At 41.3% G+C, this 21,793-nt stretch overlaps 2 protein-coding genes across 3 annotated transcripts in view; one reads left to right on the forward strand and one right to left on the reverse strand.

The window, feature by feature from the left end:
• Positions 1-21,793, forward strand: part of LOC126053468 (dynein intermediate chain 3, ciliary) — a 235,617-nt gene that overhangs the window by 94,284 nt on the left and 119,540 nt on the right. The gene's annotated exons all lie outside the window — the stretch shown is intronic.
• LOC110376999 (neuroligin-4, X-linked) overlaps positions 4,347-21,793 on the reverse strand; it is a 75,243-nt gene continuing 57,796 nt past the window's right edge. Inside the window, exons 3-16 of one of the 2 annotated variants that reach the window (XM_064035349.1) lie at positions 19,373-19,499; positions 17,773-17,965; positions 16,968-17,086; positions 16,474-16,626; positions 15,886-16,080; positions 14,925-15,060; positions 14,506-14,757; positions 14,149-14,410; positions 13,291-13,534; positions 12,180-12,317; positions 8,764-8,950; positions 7,046-7,176; positions 5,713-5,792; positions 4,347-5,441 (exon numbers count right to left, since the gene is read on the reverse strand). In XM_064035349.1, the coding sequence (XP_063891419.1) occupies positions 5,343-5,441; positions 5,713-5,792; positions 7,046-7,176; positions 8,764-8,950; positions 12,180-12,317; positions 13,291-13,534; positions 14,149-14,410; positions 14,506-14,757; positions 14,925-15,060; positions 15,886-16,080; positions 16,474-16,626; positions 16,968-17,086; positions 17,773-17,965; positions 19,373-19,478 (2,295 nt within the window). In that variant the 5' untranslated portion in view covers positions 19,479-19,499 and the 3' untranslated portion in view covers positions 4,347-5,342. Of the gene's footprint in view, positions 5,447-5,712; positions 5,793-7,045; positions 7,177-8,763; positions 8,951-12,179; positions 12,318-13,290; positions 13,535-14,148; positions 14,411-14,505; positions 14,758-14,924; positions 15,061-15,885; positions 16,081-16,473; positions 16,627-16,967; positions 17,087-17,772; positions 17,966-19,372; positions 19,500-21,793 lie in introns of both variants that reach the window. The other variant, XM_064035350.1, reaches the window with a different exon arrangement.

The following is a 21,793-nucleotide window of genomic DNA, read 5'->3' on the forward strand; positions in this document are numbered from 1 at the left end:
TTTACTTTGACAAACATTCCATGTGCCGTGTTCCCGGTTCCTATGACGCTGGCGTACAATTTGTTTTTGTCAAACAACCAACTTTTTGCAATATTGTACCTTTGTAATATGACTATTTTTGACCGTACAGTTTAGCACTAAAAACCTTTTGTATGCCTATGTGGCGAAAGTTAACAGATTAAAATGTCGGATTGTACGGAACCCAGTTAAATCTGTTATCGAAAGCCGTAGGTAATAAAATAAATTTTAATTAAAAAACTTTAATAAATCCTCTGCTATGGCGCAAACAGAGTTGCCATGATTATTATAAGGGCAATTAATAAATGCAAAGCTAAAAGAATTAAACTTAATCTTGAATGTTATCCGATAAATGAAGACGGTTTCTTGAAAACATTAGTGTTAGTATTGCTTACTTAGATTGGAAAGAACTATGCTTATTCACTAAACAAAAAGAAAAGAATAAAATTGCTATAATAGACGCGAGTTCGAGTTAGCATTCGTGACAAAACGTTACCTGAAAGTCAAGCATAAGTAAAAAGCTATGCATAACTTATTTACTTTTCAAAGAGTTACAAACCCGGCCTCTATGTTGTATGCATATTTATAACTTGAAGTTGGGTAAGTTAGTGCGACACAATTATTTGTGTCGCTTGTCGCGCGATAACGTCGTGTCGCTCCGGATAAACCAGCTTTGTCTGATGTATTATACGTATGAAGCACGAGATCATAGCTGAAACTACTGCTGAATAAACTACATTATTCTGAAAATATTGTAAAAAAGAACATTCGGCAAGAACCATTCTTATTTCTAAACACAGCCTTTGATCCCATTAAAATGTAGCTGTAAATGGACAAAGTTTACGATCAACCTTCACAGTTAAGTATAGCAAAATTAAGTTGTCCAAAGACGTAAATACGGCTTCGTAAAGAATTTCCAATTAAAGCAGTTACGAATAAGTGGGTATTACGGAGTAATCAGCCCCTCCCTCCACTTGAGGCCGCTTCGTGCTTCGACACGTAATTAAAAATGTATCTCTCGGGAGCTCACGCCGATGCACGTCTCAAGTGAACACTTTATTTTATTTACGTCATCATTTAATGTCTCACCGTCGTTAAAAACTATGTATTTATGTTCACTAAAATAAAGCTGAAGAGTTCGTTTGTTTGAACAAACAGACAGACAAACTATAGACGGCAACTACTGGACCGATTTGAAAAGTTATTTCAGCCCGTTTATCGAGGAAGGCTACAGTGTGAAAACCCATTGAATACTAGGTGATTATGTCGAGCATTACACCAATTCAAGATCGCTTTATGATATTGATTATTCCTTCAGATATCCTTTGGAAACGGTTGACAATCATTCCAGCAAGTCGGCTGTCATTCCGCTACGCATAGATAGGCGATCAGAAAGCGTTCGGAACTAGGTACTGTCGGTACAAAGCGAACACGGCCAGTGCGCTGAGTAATTACATTAATACGTGCATAACGCTCCCAAAACCAAGGATTACATGCATTAAACATTATGTATATGGAGTTTGATGTGTTGCTATATACTTACTTAGATAAGGGAAATCAATAGGAAATTACCTATGTTCGTATGTGGTGTAATAAGTACGTACAATGTAGGTACATGTAGGTATGTACAGCTGAGATATTGTAGCTGGTTAAATACTAGCAGTTTCCTGATACAATTCTAGGTAATTTGCAGGCAATAACTTTTATTAATTACTCAATTCTATATGATAATTAACATCATGAGCATTTTGCTCTTTTAATAAAATAACCTTTTAATATTCGCAATTACATTTTACATCAATGGGAAGAATAATTAAAATGTTTATTATCGAGGCTCCAGCTATGAATATTTTATATTGTTGTTAATGTTTTACCTGGAAACATCGAAGCTGTAAACTAACACACAAGTAGAAATTGAACTATACTACACAATGATAACGGTGAACAAAACAAATCGGATTTACCTAAACTCGGTATCACACCGTCGAGCAAAGCAACAAACCCGGTCCAATTTATAACGTGGATGTGTCGCGTCTTAGACACGGCGTGTCGTGTGAGACACAAAGTGAGTCGCGACACGTGAGACACAAAGACACACGTTATCGCATGGTAGGCACCACTCGGGGGATGGCCGAGGGACATGCAGTGCACGCCTTTGTATCGGACGAATACCGTTACTGTAACATTGTTGTTTTGCACCTGTCATGTGATATTGTTATTATGTAGAATACAGAATGTAAATCCCACAAATATTCTAATGCGATAGTTTCAAACCGATTTTCTCCTCTTTCACTCAAAAACTCTAAATTACAAATGGATTTTGATGTTACATGGTAGTACATAGCTTTTATGGCTAGTATTGCTATAAATTATCTATTAGGTATTCATTAAAATAAACTTACTGGAATTATTATCTTGCTCAAAATGAAAAACTGACTCGGGGTGAAGTGACATACTTCAATATCAAAACTTATTCTATATCTATTTATATCATTGTCCGGCCAGTATCAATTACAATTAATAAAACCTACTTCTAATCTACTTCAGTACTACATCTCTACAATACCTATGCTTCTGTATGTCTGTATTGCAAAAACTTTGTGTGCACAAAATTGCAGGTGCATTTGTAAAATTAGCTGTGTCAACGTGTGACAATCGACGAGAGCCGCAATTTATTCACGAATGTAGATAAACCGCGAGAGTGCACACCGTCGGCATACCCAGTCGAATCAACGGCACATTACAATTCATTGAGCGGAATTGTTGCACATTCATCTTAACAATACTAAAATTCACATCAAAATCTCCATTTGGCACATTCAAATGACTGTAAGATATCTCATTTCCATGGAAGGCATCGCGCCACGTGATTGATGATCCTCCGGCCCTCCCGGGATCCTCAGCATTCATCGCGGGATCATAAATTAAGTGCACTCTCATTTGGCCGTACAATAAACGATTGGGAGTTCAATAGCAATTGTTCTAGGGAGGCCGAGCGAGCCCTCCCCCGCTTTTTGTGCGCGAATTTAATAAACCTGGCCATTTGTTCGGTTTGTATGGCGCCGGTAATCAAAGTTTTAACCGATTTTTTTGCTCGTGTTTTGTGTTTGTGTTCACGTGTATTGCGTATTCATGTTAGACCTCTGCTATTATCTGTTACTTGTTTACTCTTAATTTACCATTAGGCTCTGTAGAATAGACAGCTAAAATTAAAAACATTAACGTGTACAGCATTAAAATAAACCCAAAATCCTAATGTTTAAAATGGTTCATAAAATGGAAATGTTTGTTTAACCTGTATCTGCGACCCACAATTATTTTCTCGTTCCATTAGTGGAACTTCCATTAGCTTCGCCAGTACCAACAACATAAAAATCCTTAAAAAACATTTACCCCGAGACATAAGCGCTGAATGAATACGGCAAGTATAAAGAAAGATCCCAAAGAAGACGTGTTAAGAAAATTATTCAAAAGGATCAGAGCTCCATAGATTAGGTGCTCTTTCAAAAAAGAAAGCTCACAAAGTTTATCGGTGGCGGAGATTCATATCTTGATCCTGAGCTCCAAACTGTTCTAGGTCGTTGAATCACTAACTTCGTCTCGAAACTTCCATATTTTCGCTGTCCGCAACAATCCTAACTTCTGGATTCTCTCTAAAAGTATTTTCTTACAGTTTCCGTCAAAATTTAAAACACAGATTTTGCAATTTGTATGCTGAATCAAATCTTTTTCTTTTTGCGCTGCTTATGGCAGTTTTATTCAAACTTTTTTTCCTTATTTTGAACAATAATTCCCGAGCGCCACCGTCAAGATTGCCAAGTTTTGTAACATGACCTCGTCATTTTAAGCCCAATTTTATCGCGACCTTTCGGGCGATTTATCAAAATCTAAAGGTTGTTTCTTATCCTCGCGAAACTTCAGACTCTGATAATAAAGGATACAAAAAGGTGCGCGTTTCAGAAATACTCTACAATAAAGATCAACATAATTTTGTAGATGGTGGAAGTTCGTTTTTTGTAAGTTGTGGCGAAGCATTAAAACTTTCCCTTAGCGCGAGCGTCCATGGTTGTGCGCAGTCACCGCAGGTCGGCGATGGCACGATAACGCCGCGCTTTTAAATAATTTTAATTAACTTGTAAATTATCGCCGCCATCAGCCGTGTAAAAGGAAATTATTATTTTTAATTGCTTTTATTTTACATGAACGTTCTCAGATCTGTTATCATGGTAGAAAGGTATCATTTTAAATAATCTTGTTTCTCTTGTCAGGTTCACATTATTTTATGTTTAAAGGAGACGTGATATGGATATATTCAAAGAATAACAAAATTCAGGAAAAAATGGTCTTTATTAAAACCTCTTTTCATAGATGATAAATCATCAGAGTTCACAGATATTTACGACAATCTAATATTTACAATGTTATAGAAACTAATAGTAGTTATATATACAAGTTAATCATACCGCTTCGCTTCCACAAATTGATTCAAGATATCTATCGGTCTATGTTATTATGTACAGATCAGTAACAAGACTTTACAAAAAAATCTAAGCGTACAGAGTTCACAACTCAAATATCGATTCCATTAAATATTCAACTATCACATAATATAGAAACAGTATTAACAGAGACTCTAAACACTCAAGTAGACTATATGAATCAAGATGAACAATAACAAACGTAACAGAATGGAAATTGCACTAAACCAGTAAATTGGTCAGGAGGTAGATACACGAATCCAGAATACACGGCTCTTATCGCTACCGGGCCGCTTGCGCACGCGCCTCTGCTGCTGTAGTATAGGGTTGGCCGTTCACATACATAACCAAATATAATTTCATTTTGAATCAGGAATGTATGTATAAATCGATTTGATGCAGATTTTAGGATCATAACATGTTTTTTGTTATTTGTATAAATTATTCTATAGACACAACCAGGCAAGTACCCCACAGCAGCAGTGAATAGAGAACCCTCTGAGGCGCGTGCACACGGTACGTAACTATACACACAGGTGTCACGCTTGGCCGGCCCTTGCGCTGCGCTGCGCAGGAACAATCTTACGTGCACCACGGCTACAGCCTCGCCCATTCAGAACATCAATCACAATTTATCTCAATCGTGCAGACTCGCTCGCTTCAGTTAAACACAACACAGTTCACGTACAGTTCAGCATCACGCTATTAGTTTTACACTTCTCGTCACAACAACCCAAGATAATATAATATTTATGGTGATTTTTCCGTTTTACAATTTTACACCGATGACTTCATCAGTGGACGCAATAATATTATTAGTTTTTTTTAGGTTAGTGGTTGTGTTGTTTAGAAGTCGTCTATACAGATATCTCTTGGATCTGGACGCGTTTTTTTGGCGGCGCGACGCCGGCGCTGGTCGGCCTCTCTTTGAGTTCTGACTCGCTGCTGCGCTGTGGAAACCGATAGATATGTTAGATGATGGACCAATAAATGGCTACTCTACTACATGTGGCTTCATTTTATTGAAATCTCCAAAGAGTCGTTAAAAAAAACCGGCAAATTGATGAAGTATTTATGGTCAGAAAACAAAAGCCAAAGTAAAAGAAAAAAAATATTCTCAATTTTATAAAATCATTGAAAATGGCCCCTAACCCACAGTACTGGGTAGAACATATTTACAACAGCAAAGGGTTTATATTCAAAACGATATGGTTACCTTGAGCGTGCTCTTGCGCGGCGACGTGATGGCTGCGGGCTCGCCGCTCAGCGACGCGCCGCCGCGGCTGCTGCAGCTGCCTGCACCAACGACTAACATTATATCTTACTAAAACTACGTCTATGAACTCAGCTATATATTACGTAGCCTAACTGCTCAAATTTCAATGTAAAAAAATTGGTGTTGGAAATATATGTATATGTAAAAATACAGAATAATTCGTAATTGTGCGGACAAAAGACACTCATAATCCATTATCGAATAAAAAAATATTCACACTGGGTAAAGTCAAAAGGAATTCAATTCATATTTCATCTGCACAAGTTACCCACAAAAATTCCTAGAATGAAAATATGAACTGCGAATGTAAAAATAACGCGCAGTAAAGAAACGTAAAGCCAGAATACAGTATCAAAAGACAGACATACGTGATCTTTTGAAAAGAAATAACTTTCCGAATTTTAATATTTGAACTGCACAAAATGTTCGGGCTGTAAGCTTTTGAATGGGAAGTGCAGTGAGACCGCACATGAATGCGACCTCACATCGTGTGCTTCAGATAAATCGCCACAACGCGAACGTCTCTAATAAATTTTATAGTTGTCTCCGAGTGCAGACATCCTGCTGCGGCCGCCACTAAATAAATGTGAACTGCTTTTCAAAATGAAGAAACATTATTGGGGAACAAAATTTTCCCATTTGTCTGGTAAATAAAATCTTGGAAAGAAAAGCAAAGCTTAACGTAGCGTCCAGACAGAGTGGCACTAACGATTAAAACAGTTACAGAAATAAAATGAGAACTGCTAAGGTCGCTCGTTTTTCCTATGAGCACCTTTCTGGCAGCAGTTCAACTGGGTGAGTTATCAGAGGTCCCCACAATGAATAACAAAGTCTCTCCGTCGAATCAACATAACTCGTGTAATTTACAAGTATGCCGGCAGCGGTTAAGTGAGAACCGCGTTTGTAGTTTATAGTCGGGTCCTGTTCCCGAGTGGTCGCTCATAAAAAATGGGTTTTAGATATGACGTCTTTTTTGTGTCGATAAAAATGTGTTTGCTCGGCTCCCCCACGATATTCATAGTCAAAATGTTTCATGAAGTAAATACGATGAACATAAAAATGATTATGTTGGTGAAAATCGTTTACAAATCTTAGGAAAAAACCGCTTCCTACAGTTGACTCGTTTCATTGAGCTGGAAAGATAAGCGTTGACTCCACGTTATATTGGAGTTTTTCATGCTTTTAGAGCGAACAATTTGAGACATTTAGATGATGGAACATTGAGTAATGTTGATTTGAGCATGCAATTACGTTGAAAGGTTGTTGTCCTGACCTTCTCTCCGGGGGCGGCGGTGCGCAGTCCTGCGGCGGCCGCGCTGCAGGTAGATGCCGGCGAACACCAGCACGTTCAGCGCCAGCAGGAAGCAGCCCGCGCCGACTGTCACGCCCAGCGCCACGGTGTAGCTAACGTCACAAAATAATTAAAATAGTAGTTGTAAAAATAATTAAAATAGAGAAGGATGCATTATTATGTCAGCTTTTAGGTGAGGGAGAAATTATGTCACTCTTGTTTTCAAAAAAACTGAGAGGAAACATTGAGGGTGCTTCAGAATATCAAATAGTCCTTGAGGACCTCAAGGGTGATGCATAAATTTGGTTACATCAACGTAAAACGTCAACTGTGCCAGAAAATATGAATATCTCGTCGCATCCGCCTGAAATATTACTATCATTATTTCGAGAGTGACGCGAAGTCCAGTTAATTCAGTCCGAAGTTCGGCGCCATCCATTACCATTATCAGCAGTATCCAGTTGTCTGGAGGAAAAAACGCTCCCCTTGAGAAATGGCGCGGCATTAAGACATTATATGCGAGACAAAAGGAACAGAACTCAGGAAGGTAAACAGGTAAGTAAACACATTAGTGAGATTACGAGTCTCGCTACAAACGGCCGATCAATCTTGTTTAGCGCGCGCCGGCTGAGGTTCAGGTGACGCCGCCCGATCGCCCAGGGAATCTACATCCATGAAAATTTAACAACCTTCGTGAGAAACACTTTGTGTATATTGATCCTTGTCTTGTTCCGTTTTGTTGCTCTGTTTACCAAATTGATTGGAAGGTAGCCGATAACGGAACCGCTTGACTCGTTTAATGAATAACTTATGAGTTGCAATAACAAACAGTTACATAGGCGTAATAACCTAAACGTCTATAATGATGGTATCTCCAAGACAGACTAATATAAGTTTGGTTAGTGGAGCAAACTTTTTCAAAACATCCGATGAAAATGGCTGCTGTTTTCCAACTAACTTGTGCGATGATAAAAACATGTATTCGAAAAGCAGAATGTCTCTGTAGAACTTTGAGAAAGTTCGAGTGTTGTTCCAAGTTTGGAGTCTGAAGAAAAACTTTAGATCAGAACTAGCGAGGACTTCAGAATGGATCAACATCTTAATGACGGCGAACATTTCATAACAGAGCTCAAGTTGCGTTATCTATTGGTACAATATGCTCCACGTCACGCGTTGGGGGTTGTTTTGTTTGCGTCATCACCCCAGAGATCGCTCGCTCCAGTTCAAGAAATTCTTTTTTGTCACTTGTTTATCTTATTACGGGAAACATCGTTACGTACGTTTTTATGCAGCGTTCAGTATTCCCTCAATGCCGCTAGTCTCATATAAAAAGCTCTACAGGAATACAGAACGTTGTCTGTTAATTGGACGGGAATTTTTCGTCATAGGCATGATGTGCCTTGCGGCGTGCGATACTGTTGATCCCTAGCACAGGGAAGCTCGTTTATTTTTAGCCGAGCTCGATATTTTTATAAATAAATATTGAAAAACTTTGCGAACTGAATTTCAGGTAAGCTTACACTTATCCATTATTCATAGTTGTAAAAAGACAATTTTTAATGTAGGCGTCTCGAGATAATAGTCTACACCTTTTCAACGCAGAGCTGAAAACCAAGGCTGGAAATATCTAGGATCCCTAGAAAGAGAACTTAAAACAGCTGTGTTCAATCATACATAGATGTACTGACAGACACTCTTACCTGTAGTACTGCGAGTCGAGGTTGGTGAGCTCCTCCTCCTTGGGCTGGGGCTGCGGCGCGGAGAGCGCGGGCCGCGGGGAGGGGGAGGGCTCGCACTCCTCCGCCGGCGCCTCCTCCTCCGCCTCCGTGCTGTCCTCCGCATCCTCCAGCGTCGACGTGCTCGTGTACAGCTCCGGGAATATCTCGCCTGGTGGGACAATATTCACCATCATATCTGGTGTTCCTTACAAGTAGTACCAAAACTTTATCTAACCTAGGATTTTGTTAAAAAAAAACTCTTTTTCAAGAATCTATTTACTTCACCGTCACATGCTCTTTTCCTGAATTCATTTTGAAAGGATAAGGGTAATATAAATCATCAGTAGTTACGAACATGAAATACCAAACAGTAATTGAACAACAGTGTTTGTCTCTGCGAAGTTATTTGAAGGCCATCACTTGACCTGATAGGGTTTGAATTGCCGGCTCTTGTCACATATTCTAAATATTTGAGGCTGGCGGCATAGTTGTTATTATTATAATACCTAGAAAGTCTAAGTTTGCGTGCCAAAATCTTCGATTAACTAGATTTTAATTACTTGGTCTATTTCTTTTCTAACAATTTACTAACGTAATTAAAACGTAAGATTAGGCCGTGATAAGGTAATTCCATTTCTTAGGTCTTGTAATAACGAATTAATTGAATTAAGTGCTCCCAGTAGGAAGCTGAAGTTTTCGTGGAATTTTAATAAGCGCAAATTGTTTAAGTAAAGCTGTTCTATTTAGTTGTAGCCGACTTACTCTCATTGTTTGCTGGAGCGTTTCACTTCATTTAGTTTTATTTTACTTCATCATGGATTTTGTTTTCAAATTGCACTTTCTAACTACTAGCTCCTTACTTTTACATAAAGTATTTAGAATTGTTGCCTGACATACATATTGATAAAGTTATATGAATCGAATCGGTCGATCGAATCTCACGCGAGATATGATATCCGCATGAAATTGAATACATTGTGGAGTGAAAGGCGAAGTAAACAGGTCCGATATAGCACATATCTGAACAAGAAACCGATCCCTGAAGTTATCAAAGGCTGGTAATGAATGGTCCGCGCGGCAACAATGCCGGCCCAACTTGTGCCGCACAAAGCGCGATTGTTGGCGCCGCACCACCGACGCCTTTGTTGCGCTAGGGGTGAACTAGCGCCTCACTACCACATGTTTACACTCAAACCCTACAAGAACTCTAATACACCAAAACATAGAATATATAAAAGCATTTCATGGAAAGTCTATTGAAAAAAATGTTTTTAAAAGCTAAATCTGTAATCCAATACTGAAACATAAAACTAGATGCAGTTTTATATGCAGGTTTAATAAAGTTCCAAAAAATATAGCGTATATGGTCGGTATTCTAAATCCTGTATATCAGGTTTTAGTTTGAATTTCTATGAATTTATTAAGGGTAGATAACATTTTTGCAGCAGAATATAGTGCAGGCTTATGAGCTGGCAACCCTAGGGTCGGCGGTGGTGGAACAAAGCGCGGGAAGCCGTCGGAATCTTAGTTCAGTTATCGACACTTACCGTTCTCGTTTGCCACTCTATTCGCGCCAAGATACTGTTTTTATAGCCCCAAGTTTTTCTAACTACTTAATGGTTTTACGATTTAGATCTTGACTTTTATAGGGAATTGCTACAATCAATGTTTAATTGATTTAGTTAAGGGTTTCGAGTCGTTTTAAAGAACTTTTCAATTAAGTATGATAGTTTATCTCTAATTAATGACTAATAGAATTTGTGATCTGTCTGTAATGGTGTTGAACTTTCACATTACTTTATGTTTTGATTTATTTATATAGCAAAACTTTAGCCAACTCAATTAGCTCCTGTTTTATGAATAAAACAATTTCTGAAACTGAAGCCATATTATCCAGTTTAAAAAGGCGTCTGAAATTGAAAACCCGCCTGGCGTCCATTGTGGCGCGGTGCGCACGCGCGGGCACTTGCTCGCGAGCGATTGCTTACAAACAAAAGGCGATCGCGACCGCCGCCCACGCACACAATCACGGATTAATTAGCTCCCGGAGCGCTTCACGGAAATCACGCTCTCCATTGAAAAATATTGTCCTTTGTTTTAAAACGACAACTTTTCACCAGGTTAATTGGTTTGTCCTTTAATTGGCGGCCAGCGACACAATACACGCGATTACACGTCACGTGACAGATAAAGTATTACACTGTTCAGTGTTTTGTCGGGTCGTATTAGTCTCCCTTTAGAGTGGTAAATTGTTGAGCAAAAATAAAAGCTTGTTCACGTTTCCAACTGAGGCTCGTATGAAACAAGTGAGTGAGCTGTCTAACAAAGTAAATGGCGGCCATAAAAATCTCTCAAAACCGGGAGCTCGTAAATATCCTTCAGAAAACAATTCGGGACACGCGAACATAACGCTCTCACACGCAACAATATACGATCTGATGCTAGTACGCGTCGGAGTCAAGTTGTCCGTGACAAAGGGCCACATTGTTCGCCACCAGACCGCGCCATTCTTCACATACCGCTCATTATGGAGGAATTCCAGCCATTCGCGGGACAATTAATAACAGCTCCGGTCCCCGAAACACTCCCTGATCGATTTATTTTCATTCGTGACGCTTTCCCCCATTAATCACTTCACCACCAAATATTTTGGCGACAATTTTTATTTTATGAATTCTAGAGAGACCTCATTCTCCTAATGGCCCGGCGGCCTAAGTACCCATTATACTGAGTAATGTCTGCAAAACGTTGTACAAAGCGGCGGCTGGCTCAACAAATAGTTGCGTGTGTCTTAACGCGGAATCAAGTTTAGGCGCTCGACGGAATTTCGAGAATAATTTTGTGTTTGGCTTCGGACTATTAGTATTCAAAGGGTGAAGCTTACAAACTGGAATCCTTACAGTGACGTATCTTTCCTGAGTATAATCAGTGCGTGGCGAGCGCGGCGGGTGATGCGGCTCACGCGCGATAGTGAGCGGCGCGGGTAATGAGCGCGTTCCGACGCCGGCAGGAAACGCTGCTAATGGCGCCGGATAATAAGGCATGCTCAATTTAAGCAGCGGTAGACGTTACCAATTTGCTTTCCATTAAAGCTGCGCCTGTGATTGGCCGAATTTCGCCGGCTATTCACTACAAATTAGAGAAAGATTTTAGTCAGCCGGCTTTCGCGTTAAAAGGTATTATGTTTTGATTTATCCATTAACATTGAAAGTTTGCGCTGTTAAAAGGTTGTGGAGTGAAAGCATATTCTTCCACAACAATAGGGTGGGTTATATTTTGCTGTCTGCTGCTGAAAATGTTTACGTACCAGCGAGTATTTATTTATTCGCCATGCTTTTCTTTGCTTCCAAAACATTATATATAATTGTGATTTTGGTATGAAGTACGTTGTGACTGACCTGCGAACATGTCAGGATGTATGGAGCGGAACTGGTGGTGCCTGGGCGCGGCACCCGGCCGGTGCAGCTGCGGGATCAGGTGCAGCCACAGCGCCATCTTGTGCCCGCGGTAGTGACTCTTCACACGGAGCTTCGTACCTAAGAGGAAGTTCATGTCAAATAACTTTGCTTCCTTCCTGACTGTGTAACAGACCAAATGAACGAACACATTTCATCAGCCTGACAATGAGAAAACTTGTACTCAGAGTAGATAAGTATGTTTGTAGAACACCTGTGAAAGTTGCTTCCAAAAATGAGAGTAAAGAATCTATTAAAGTGTTGTTATAACTTATGAGAGAGCATAAGTACGTAACAAATCAAAATGGATCTTGATTGAACATGAAAGACATCTCATTAATTCGTGCTGGAGTCAAGTGAAATTACTTAATTATTCAGGTAAATAATTTGAAAGTAATCAATCAAACAACCATAATATAATTTCACAATTCGCAACGATATAATTTAACAAAATAACTTTTGGTAGAAACTCGCATTCAAAGACCCACCCTACGCAGGGATTAAAAAACTTGTTAACCCTCAGAGTTGTGTGAGGGAAGACAGCACACATTCGTCGGCGCTGATCGTAAACATAACGAGTTTCGACACAATATGGCGCCCCAACTTTGAATACAGCTTTATCTGATTAACTTGTCGCGAAATTTTATTTTTCACGTCAGTTTTCATGAAAAATCCTTGTGTTATTCAGTTCGGTGTTGTTTTGTAGGCACACGAGGCTCTCTCATTGCGATGAATTTCATTACCCTATTTATGAAGCTGTTTTTGGCGTATAAGTGAGTTAAGTTGCCGTCAAAATATAAAACCGTGTTTTCATAGGACGGAGAGTTTTTATTCTAACGCTGGGATCGACTCTTATTTTCTTGGCTTTTGCCATTCACGTTTTGCATACATTAACATTTGATATTATATTTTTAGACTTACTAAAATATTGTTAGAGTCAGATTGTTTGAAGTAGCTGAAGGATGAATAATGTTGCTATTGTAGACCTTTTCAACATGAGCTCGTTACGGCGACTTTAAGAGAGTACCTCGTTTAATAACGTGTAATAGCTTACCTATGCTCAAGTACTGTTGCGTGTTCATCTCATATCTGGGCCAGTTGGGGGCTCCCTCGTGGTGCCTGTCATCAGCCCTGGGCGTGGGGTCTCCGGTCTTGGCGAAGGCGGCCAGCAGTGCCACCGCGCTCTCCGCCACGGCGGCGTCACCCCGCGAGTAGTTACGCGAGGCCCCTTGTGGACCCTCCACTAGGGGTAGGCCCAGGAAGTACGCCAGCGTCTCACTTGATACGCTTCCTAGCCTCTGCGGGGGTAAAGTGGGGTCAGTTTGATGGTAGTAGGCTTTAGGAACATACATTATCTACGGAAAGTACTTAGGTAACTAAAAACCAAGTGGGTTCTAATTTCGTCAGAGCAGTTATTGTAATATCATTAAACTATTAGAAGCCACTGGGCTTACATAGCAAGTTAACAATATCAAGGTGTATGAGCGATAAAACGGACGTGTGAATAATTAATTGTGTACAGCAATAAATTACCACTAAATTATTCATTTTAATATTATGACGTTAGTGAGAATGCAAATTAGTTAATATTCATCAAAGGAAGTTTTGACAAATTCCGCGATCATGTAGATTGTGCCTTAATTAATGACCTCACACCTCCCTTATTCGTTCGCGTATTATAATGAGCTTGTCACTACTGGAGTAATTGGGCCACCCACATTTATTACGATTAATTACTTTTGATATCAGAATTAACAAATTATGACTAATTTGGAACAAAAGGTTCGGAATTTCTGTTACGCTATACTTGTGAACTCTTTCGATACGAACTAATAAAGTCGGTTTCACCCGAATACCGAGGTAACTTTTTAAACCCAGATTGAAACAAAATCAATTCCCAACGAGTACTTACTTGAGGATAATCCGCATCCTTGCTCTGATGCGCGAAATGCGCGAAGTATGTCTTAGCGCCGCGGCGCGCATGTAGCTGCGCCAGCTTGAGCGCGGGCGCGATGTGCGCGGCGTCGGAGAGCGACTCCAGCGTCGCGTCGCGGATGTTGATGGGGTGCTGGATGGGCTTCTCCCAGTCCGTGTACTCGTTGCGGATGGCCGCGAAGATCTCGTTGCGGTGGTACCGGTACACGTTGCGTACGTATGTGCGGAGGATGCGATTTCTAGGTACGGAGAAAACGCACAAGATCAAATCAATGTATATGTAAAAGGGTTTAAAGTGTTAGTCATTCACATAGCTTGTGAGTACGAAAATTACCTATGTTCCTCTTCAAATCCATGTCTAATATCTTCTTCACTAAAAAACTGGTAGCTCTCAGTAGTGGCGACTACCACAGCCAGGGCACAGTCGAGGAAGGCGTCGCTGGCGTGCAGGGCCCGCGTGGGTGCCAGGCCGGGAGCGCCGGGGTCCCGGGGAACGGCTGGGGCCCAGCCCGCCAGGAACCGAGCGCGTGGGGGCTCCACTGCCAGCAGCGCTGCCAGGGGACGACTGCGGATACACTCCACAAACCTGGACGAATAGAAATATATTTGTGGCTTCTCCATTCATCATAGATATTCACGACCTTTATTTATCAAATTATTGGGCACAAGCTGTCTTTCTCATATAAATAAGGAGTCAGCAATATCTTCAGGCCATTGCCCAAGGGCCAAAGGGCATTGTAAGTTGAGTCTTACCAGTTATCATCATTGCTGGTCTCTGGCGTGCAGCGCAGCGCTTGCGCGGTGTGCTCGCGGGTGAGCGCGGCGTCGGGCGCTAGAGCCGTCGGGCTCAGCGCGGACCCGCTCAGCAGCAGCACGCGGGAGACCAGACCTGAACCAAGTCAATATTTCAAAAAATGTTGGTACCTTATATTTTTCTTGATAGGTATAAATTGGAAATAATTCGATTTTTGTTAGTAACTGACGCAAATGAGAAACGGTTGTCACCCTAAGTTATCCAAATTCAATGCCTCGAAACAACTGTCTCTGATCAGGAGGGTGATAGTCTCCACAGCCATAAATAAAACTCCATAAATGTAGGTACACATAAACGCCTATGCAAAATGGTCTGCTTTTTCAAAACATATTTTATATCCCACACTTTTTTGTCAGTTTTTCACTTTGATTTTGTATTGATACACGGTGGGGTATAGCAATATGCAATTTCCTCTGCAGCGTAGTGAAACGAGCGCGCTGGGAATATTCCTGAGTGCTGCACTGCTATCCGCTGTGATAGTAAATAGATAGTTATTTGTCAGGTGCAGTCTAGACATGATAATGTTTCTAAGAAAATATGTTTGTACGGCTATCGTTTGTAAGGTTTGTTCAACCTGAGAGTTTTATTCTTAAGGAGACTCCAACGCCGTCAGTATTATGATTTTGGATCTTTTTCTCCCGGAGCTGTGATTATTCGGAACGCAAGGAAGACACGAAACAATAACTCCCGATATTTTCCAGACCAAAGAGTCATTTGATGATACGAAAACGTACATGAACCTAGAAGTCCCAACAAGAGCCCTATCCCTATGTCATTGTCAAATTAAATTCAATCTTCTCAAAATCCAGACATCACGCTGCTCTCTCTTAAGTTAAAAATGATCTTGAAGATGAGATTGATCTGAAGATGAGAGAAGGAAGTGGAGGATGTACAGCCTACCCTTAGTCTCAGGCAGCATGAGCAGCGCATTGACGAGCGCGGCCCCGGCGCGATGCCCCGCCAGCGTGACGCGCCGCGGGTCTCCCCCGAAGGCTGCCACGTTGCGGCGCACCCAGCTCAGTGCTGCTGCCGCGTCCAGCAGCGCCGCGCCGCCCGACGCGTCCAGCGGGCCCCGCGTGCCCGGGGTTAAGTAACCTGGGGGATAATACAGCTTTATAACATCATGGAAGTTACATCTGGGATGGCGATTACATAATGATTTTTGCTGGGTATTTCCTGTCTTAGCCATCTTAGCGTATACCAACCATTTCGTGATCGGATTCAATTTAAACAGGATTAACCTGAGTAACTGTTCAATATGAAGCGCGGGCAGTCTGACCCCCTGTTACAGGGTTATAAAAGACCTCTTATTGTCAAACTCTTGGTAATAAAGCTCAAACTTTTGTAAATGACTGCAGGATATTCAACTAAGATAAATACTGCAAGAATAAGGCTTTTGACTTTAGCTGATACTTTAAGTCGCAAGATCTATTGTAAAGGTAAAGTTAAGACTCTTATGCATGTGATAACAAGCTTGTATCTGCTCACCTAACAAACCTAGCCTATAGCTGAGGGTGACGACGAGCAGGTGCGCGCGCGCCGCGAGCACGGCGCCGTCGTGCGCCGCCGCCGCGCCCCACTCGTGCGCCGCGCCGCCCGCCCACACCACCACCGCGTACGGCGCTTCCACGCCGCGCGCGCCTGCACCACAACAACAATGTCATAAGAACCTACCAAAAAACCTAAGGCAACAAAAGCTCAAAGGGTTCTTGGTTGATCTAAGTAACCCAGTACCACAGATAATGCGCATTTTACACTAGAGTGGCGTGCGTTTTACACTGCGTGGCAGGCCTTATATTACATGTTAAAATTACTTTTAAAAGTGATTATTGTTACGCTCATTTTACTATTTTGAGTAGGCATTCATTTTAGTAGACAGAGGAATATAGCGGAGCCGCAAAAATCCTTATTTGAATATTTAACAAGTAGAAAACTGTTGTAGCTACGGTCTTGGTGAGTAAATGAGTGTGTTAGTGACTCACCGCTACCGGGCACGTATATGTTGAGGTAGAGACAGTCTTCGCTCTGGTTGGCGAGCAGCGGCAGCGTCGCCTTCAGCTCGTTGTACGTGCCCAGCGGCATCTTCGCTAGCGCTGCACTCCTGGTACACGACATACAACTTCTTCAAACAACTACAATTATTTTTTAGAATTCATTCATTATTGTATGTTAGCATATGAGTGGTATTACATAACCGTGTTCACAGTTATTTTAGTTATGAATAGAATTTTTATATTCACTCACACAGATACAAAAATACTTCTCTGGTTACATAAGAAACATTGGAGATTCAATGAAAGAAAATACACTTATGGTTATTGTTTATCATGAAGTTTTTATGGGATTAAAAACTTAATTAGAAACTGTCAACGTCTCACATGGCAATCCTCTCCTTTACATTTCAATTTCATAAGTTTAATACCTATAATTTAATTTTACATTGCACACGAGATATCAATTTGGCGAATAAACATTGGTAAACAGCCATATGCCAGATAAACAAACAAGCACGTGAGTGTCTATGAAAATTAAATTGATTCGATGTTCATTCAAATACTGGTCTATATGCTTGATATGCTATTCGTCATACGCATTAGGATATGCTAAGTGGTGACGTCATACATGCAGTCCAACTAACCAAGATAGGCATATTCACGTTTTAACGAACTTAACGTTTCACTTGTAAATTAATTCTAGATATCAATTTGACAGATTAAAATGTAAATACAGTTTGATTTGTGCAATCAATAAGATAGCTACTGACGTATTCGTTAGTGTAGAACATACTTGTTGGATATGTCGGGGTAGCGCTGCGGACAGACGGGGGCGAAGGCGTCGGCGAGGCGCGTGCCCTGCCAGGTGGGCGCGGGGGGCGGCGGCGCCAGGCGCTCCGGGGCGCCCGCGTACGGCACGCCCAGGAACACCTCCACCGGCTCCAGCCGCCGGGACAGCGGCTCCACTATGATGCCACGGATCGCACCTGTACCATACCAACATGATATAGTCACCACATATAAAAGAAAACCTCCAACGTTCAGTGCTTGATTATTGGATACCTTCATCATCATCATCAGGCCATGGCTAGATTCATCATAACATAGGTTTACAGCTCGCCATTGAATTTAATCTACAATCCAATTATCATCGTGGACGGACACCCACAGAGTATAATGATTACTTAGGTACCTGCATACCTACACTACGGTCATGTTGCCTTAATCAGTCGCAAATACACGAGATGTAAATTAAGTAACAAAAGCCAATAACTAGTTATTAATGTTCAACAATGTGTTTTCGCGTATTTATACAACGTTCAATCAATATTCATAAGTCCTATATTGGCAATTATCTAATGTTCACCGCGATAACACGAGTTTATAATGGAATACGATTTAATAATATTGTGAGATAAAAGCTCCAATTTCTAATGAAAGATGTCTGTTATTCTAAGCCACATTGTGTTACTTAAACATGTAGACGCCAGACGCCTACAATCCACATCACTATGAACATAACATAGGTATACTGTATCTGTACGTAGGGACACAGATTTTTCACATTCAATGGTTCGCGAAAAATTGAGTGTTGCGTCAGATTCACAACCAAAATGAATTCATAGAATCGGTAACAGTATTTCACTTTGACATACCAAATGAATCGAAAGCCAACAAAAAATGGACCTAAATTACTAGCACCGAGTCGAGACAGCAGTGAATAAATAAATTGGCCGTATCACCCGCCATGCGTATCGGAAAAGCCGCCATTTATCCCATTTGCCGGCACGCCCCGAATCCGCTTCAAACAATAATTAATTTGATCCCGCATTCCTACACTGCGTCTGTAAAACGGGCAACATCATTTGGCCACCACGGTCCCACTTCCGAGGATCGCCTGATTGGATTGTCCCGGGATCTGACCGAATTAAAGTGTCCTGGCCCGCGCGTACCTGCCGCAGCCGTGAGCTTGGAACCTAACTCGTGGATTAGTCGCGTCGGGGTAATCTGCCGGTGCTGCTGTTTACGCATAGCATTATGATTTGCGTAATACGCGTATTATACCGACCCTCCAGCTCAATGTTCGTTACTACGCAAATTCGAATTAATTTACAACTTTATTACTTGGGAACACGGTTGGAAATAGATGTTCTATTGGAATATTAGTAAACCCTTGCCGCGTGTTTCTACATCTCACAGAAATTCCTAAAGATCCCTCGGATGTCAGTTTTGGTATCCAAACGTCTTAGAATCTTAATCATTTCTTTACTGGTGTATTTAAAGTCATACCTGCCTTTTGTTGTTCAATAGCAAGGTTAAGATTTTATTGTCTTACATAAGTTAGGAATGTGTTATTTATCATTATTGTTTAGTTTGTGAAGTCCCTGGTGTACCTGCGTGTGTGTGCACGATGCGGGAGCTGTACCGCGGGCCGGCGGCGGCGAGCGTGGCGAGCACCAGCGCCGCGCACCAGCACCACGCCGTCCGCAAGCAATCCATGCGCCATCACGCGACGATTGCCTGCAACAACCACCACCATCAGCCGACATTGCAACATCGATGTCACAAACCATCTAAACAATCAAAGTCGACTAAAGTATCCACTCATTTAATTATTCGTGTCTGTCTGGCTCTGTGTCTCCAATGAAATGAAACAAACGTGTCGTGACAATAGGTTGATTGTTTCAAACAGACAGCTCACAAAAAAGCCGTCGTGCGCAAAAGGCTTTACGCATGTAATTCCTGGCGGCTTTGTCGCACCTGATGTCAACCTGCTGCAAACCGTGAAGAGGGTCACTTTACTCATAAATCATTTTATATTTTGTCTCTAACGTACAAAATGTGATATTGACCATTTGATTCTCAAACAAAACAGACATTTACAAAATAAAAAAGGCTGTTAATGTGAAATAAGATTTCCTTCAAAAAGAAATGACGAGATATTTACAAAGGTAACAAATCTGGAAATATCCGCAACTTAGCTTAATCATAAATGTGAGACAAAAGAAACGTTCGGAAACAGGAAAACGTAGCAAATGATCAGAACTCACGATCCACTCCCACGTTGATTAACTTTTCTTTGTAGCAACACGAATGGAAATTCTAAAGGGCTTACATCAAAAGCCGATCACACAATAAGGAAGTGAGGAAACAATCATCGAACACAAACAACAATAAGGCGCGCACGCACCTCACACGCGACAACTTTCCCAATTAATTTGCTTTCGTATCTTTGACGACCAGAAATTCGGCAACTCTTTAGAAATGTTTTCCTCCAAATGGCTTCTGCTACACAAAAGTTAAGTTTGGGGAAAAAGTGGTTTAGTTTTTGTCGGCGGCGGTCGGAAGACAAATAGTCTCCTTACGTCGGTGGCAGACGGCGCTGAATGGCGCTCGAGTCATGCACCCGTCACGCGACACTGTACCCGCGGCCTAAATGTGTCTTCTCTTATTGAACACCGACGTCTTCTCACGGTTTTAATAAAATATAATTGTGTTGTACGCGTGTACCTTTGACTTTGAGACTCGCTTATGTCGGCGCTTTGATTTCGGTTCGGGGAATCCTTAAAGTTTCTTTTATGACCTTTTGTGAAAGGGTTGCGGTCGAATAAAAGCTAGGCGCTCTGCTCGGAGTATTGAAAGCGTCGACCTAGTCGCCTATTAGACGCGAACCTGTCCCGACGAGCCCTGCATACATAAACTTGCTCTCAGCCGGGGCCTGGGGCCGGGGACACGCGCCCCGACATATTGCCGCTCAATATCCAACACTTTTAGGGTATCAAATATGTTCAACCTTTGTACCTACTATAAATATTAGACGGGGGTCCTAAGCTAAGAGTCCACTGTCAGATCGTTGGAAAAGTGGTGCCAAATGTTACTTTTACAGCTTTAAATTGTTTTTTGGGCTCAGTTACAATAGTTGTGTTCAATGTTATATGCTAGCAAGTGTCCAGTAGACAGACGGAATATTCAACAGTAATGTGTAAACAATGCGTTCCAATTACATGTAGAGCTGTCCTCGCAAACATTCTGTTGACTTGATATGTTTCAAATTGATTGGTCCCCTGTCCTTTCATCCAGTTTTAATCAAGGATCTCGGCATTGAGTTCGGGGAGGGCATCACTCGCGAACTATTTTAAAGCTCCGAGAAGTCCCCGCGACTACCTCACATGTTATTAGGTTTGTAATTACGAATGCTTTTGTTCGTTTGGACGCGGGCCCTACAACAATATTAGCGAATTTCTTGGACTCCACAGAGAAATGTTTGAATTGAAATTGAGTAATGAATACAAATAGCTAGTTTGCCGTCTACGAATAACCTATTCCCCTCAATTCAAGATAATAGCTCGAGCGAGACATCGCGTGAGAAAGATGGATTTTTACGTCAGGAATCTGTGTGGATGAGAGATTATTGCCTACTTTACGTCATGAATCACTCTGGCTATACATATCACGAAATTGATCGAGAAAATAAGAAATATTTGCGCTATCATGAAGAAAATGCTTGAAGTAAATATACCTTTATTTCTTATGGAATCAAATCATTGAAGCAGGTACCTATCAGTCCCCGAAGAAAAGCCTGTTTAGCAAACTTCTTTTATCCTTTTAAATTTCATTTGAACGGCTCACATGTACCAAGAAATAGACGGCACATTGTACACCATTTGCATTCCCTGAGAGGAGATATGGCGCGGTATCGGGGCCCAGGTACCCGGGGGCCCATATCGTTAGGCGCGCAGGGGACCGGCGATACGTCGACGGGTTTCGGGCGTCATCTGCATACGAATGTTTCAACTTCCAAAGTCTCGGTTACC

Source organism: Helicoverpa armigera, chromosome 6 (genome assembly GCF_030705265.1).
Source record: "Helicoverpa armigera isolate CAAS_96S chromosome 6, ASM3070526v1, whole genome shotgun sequence".
Classification (NCBI taxonomy): domain Eukaryota; kingdom Metazoa; phylum Arthropoda; class Insecta; order Lepidoptera; family Noctuidae; genus Helicoverpa; species Helicoverpa armigera.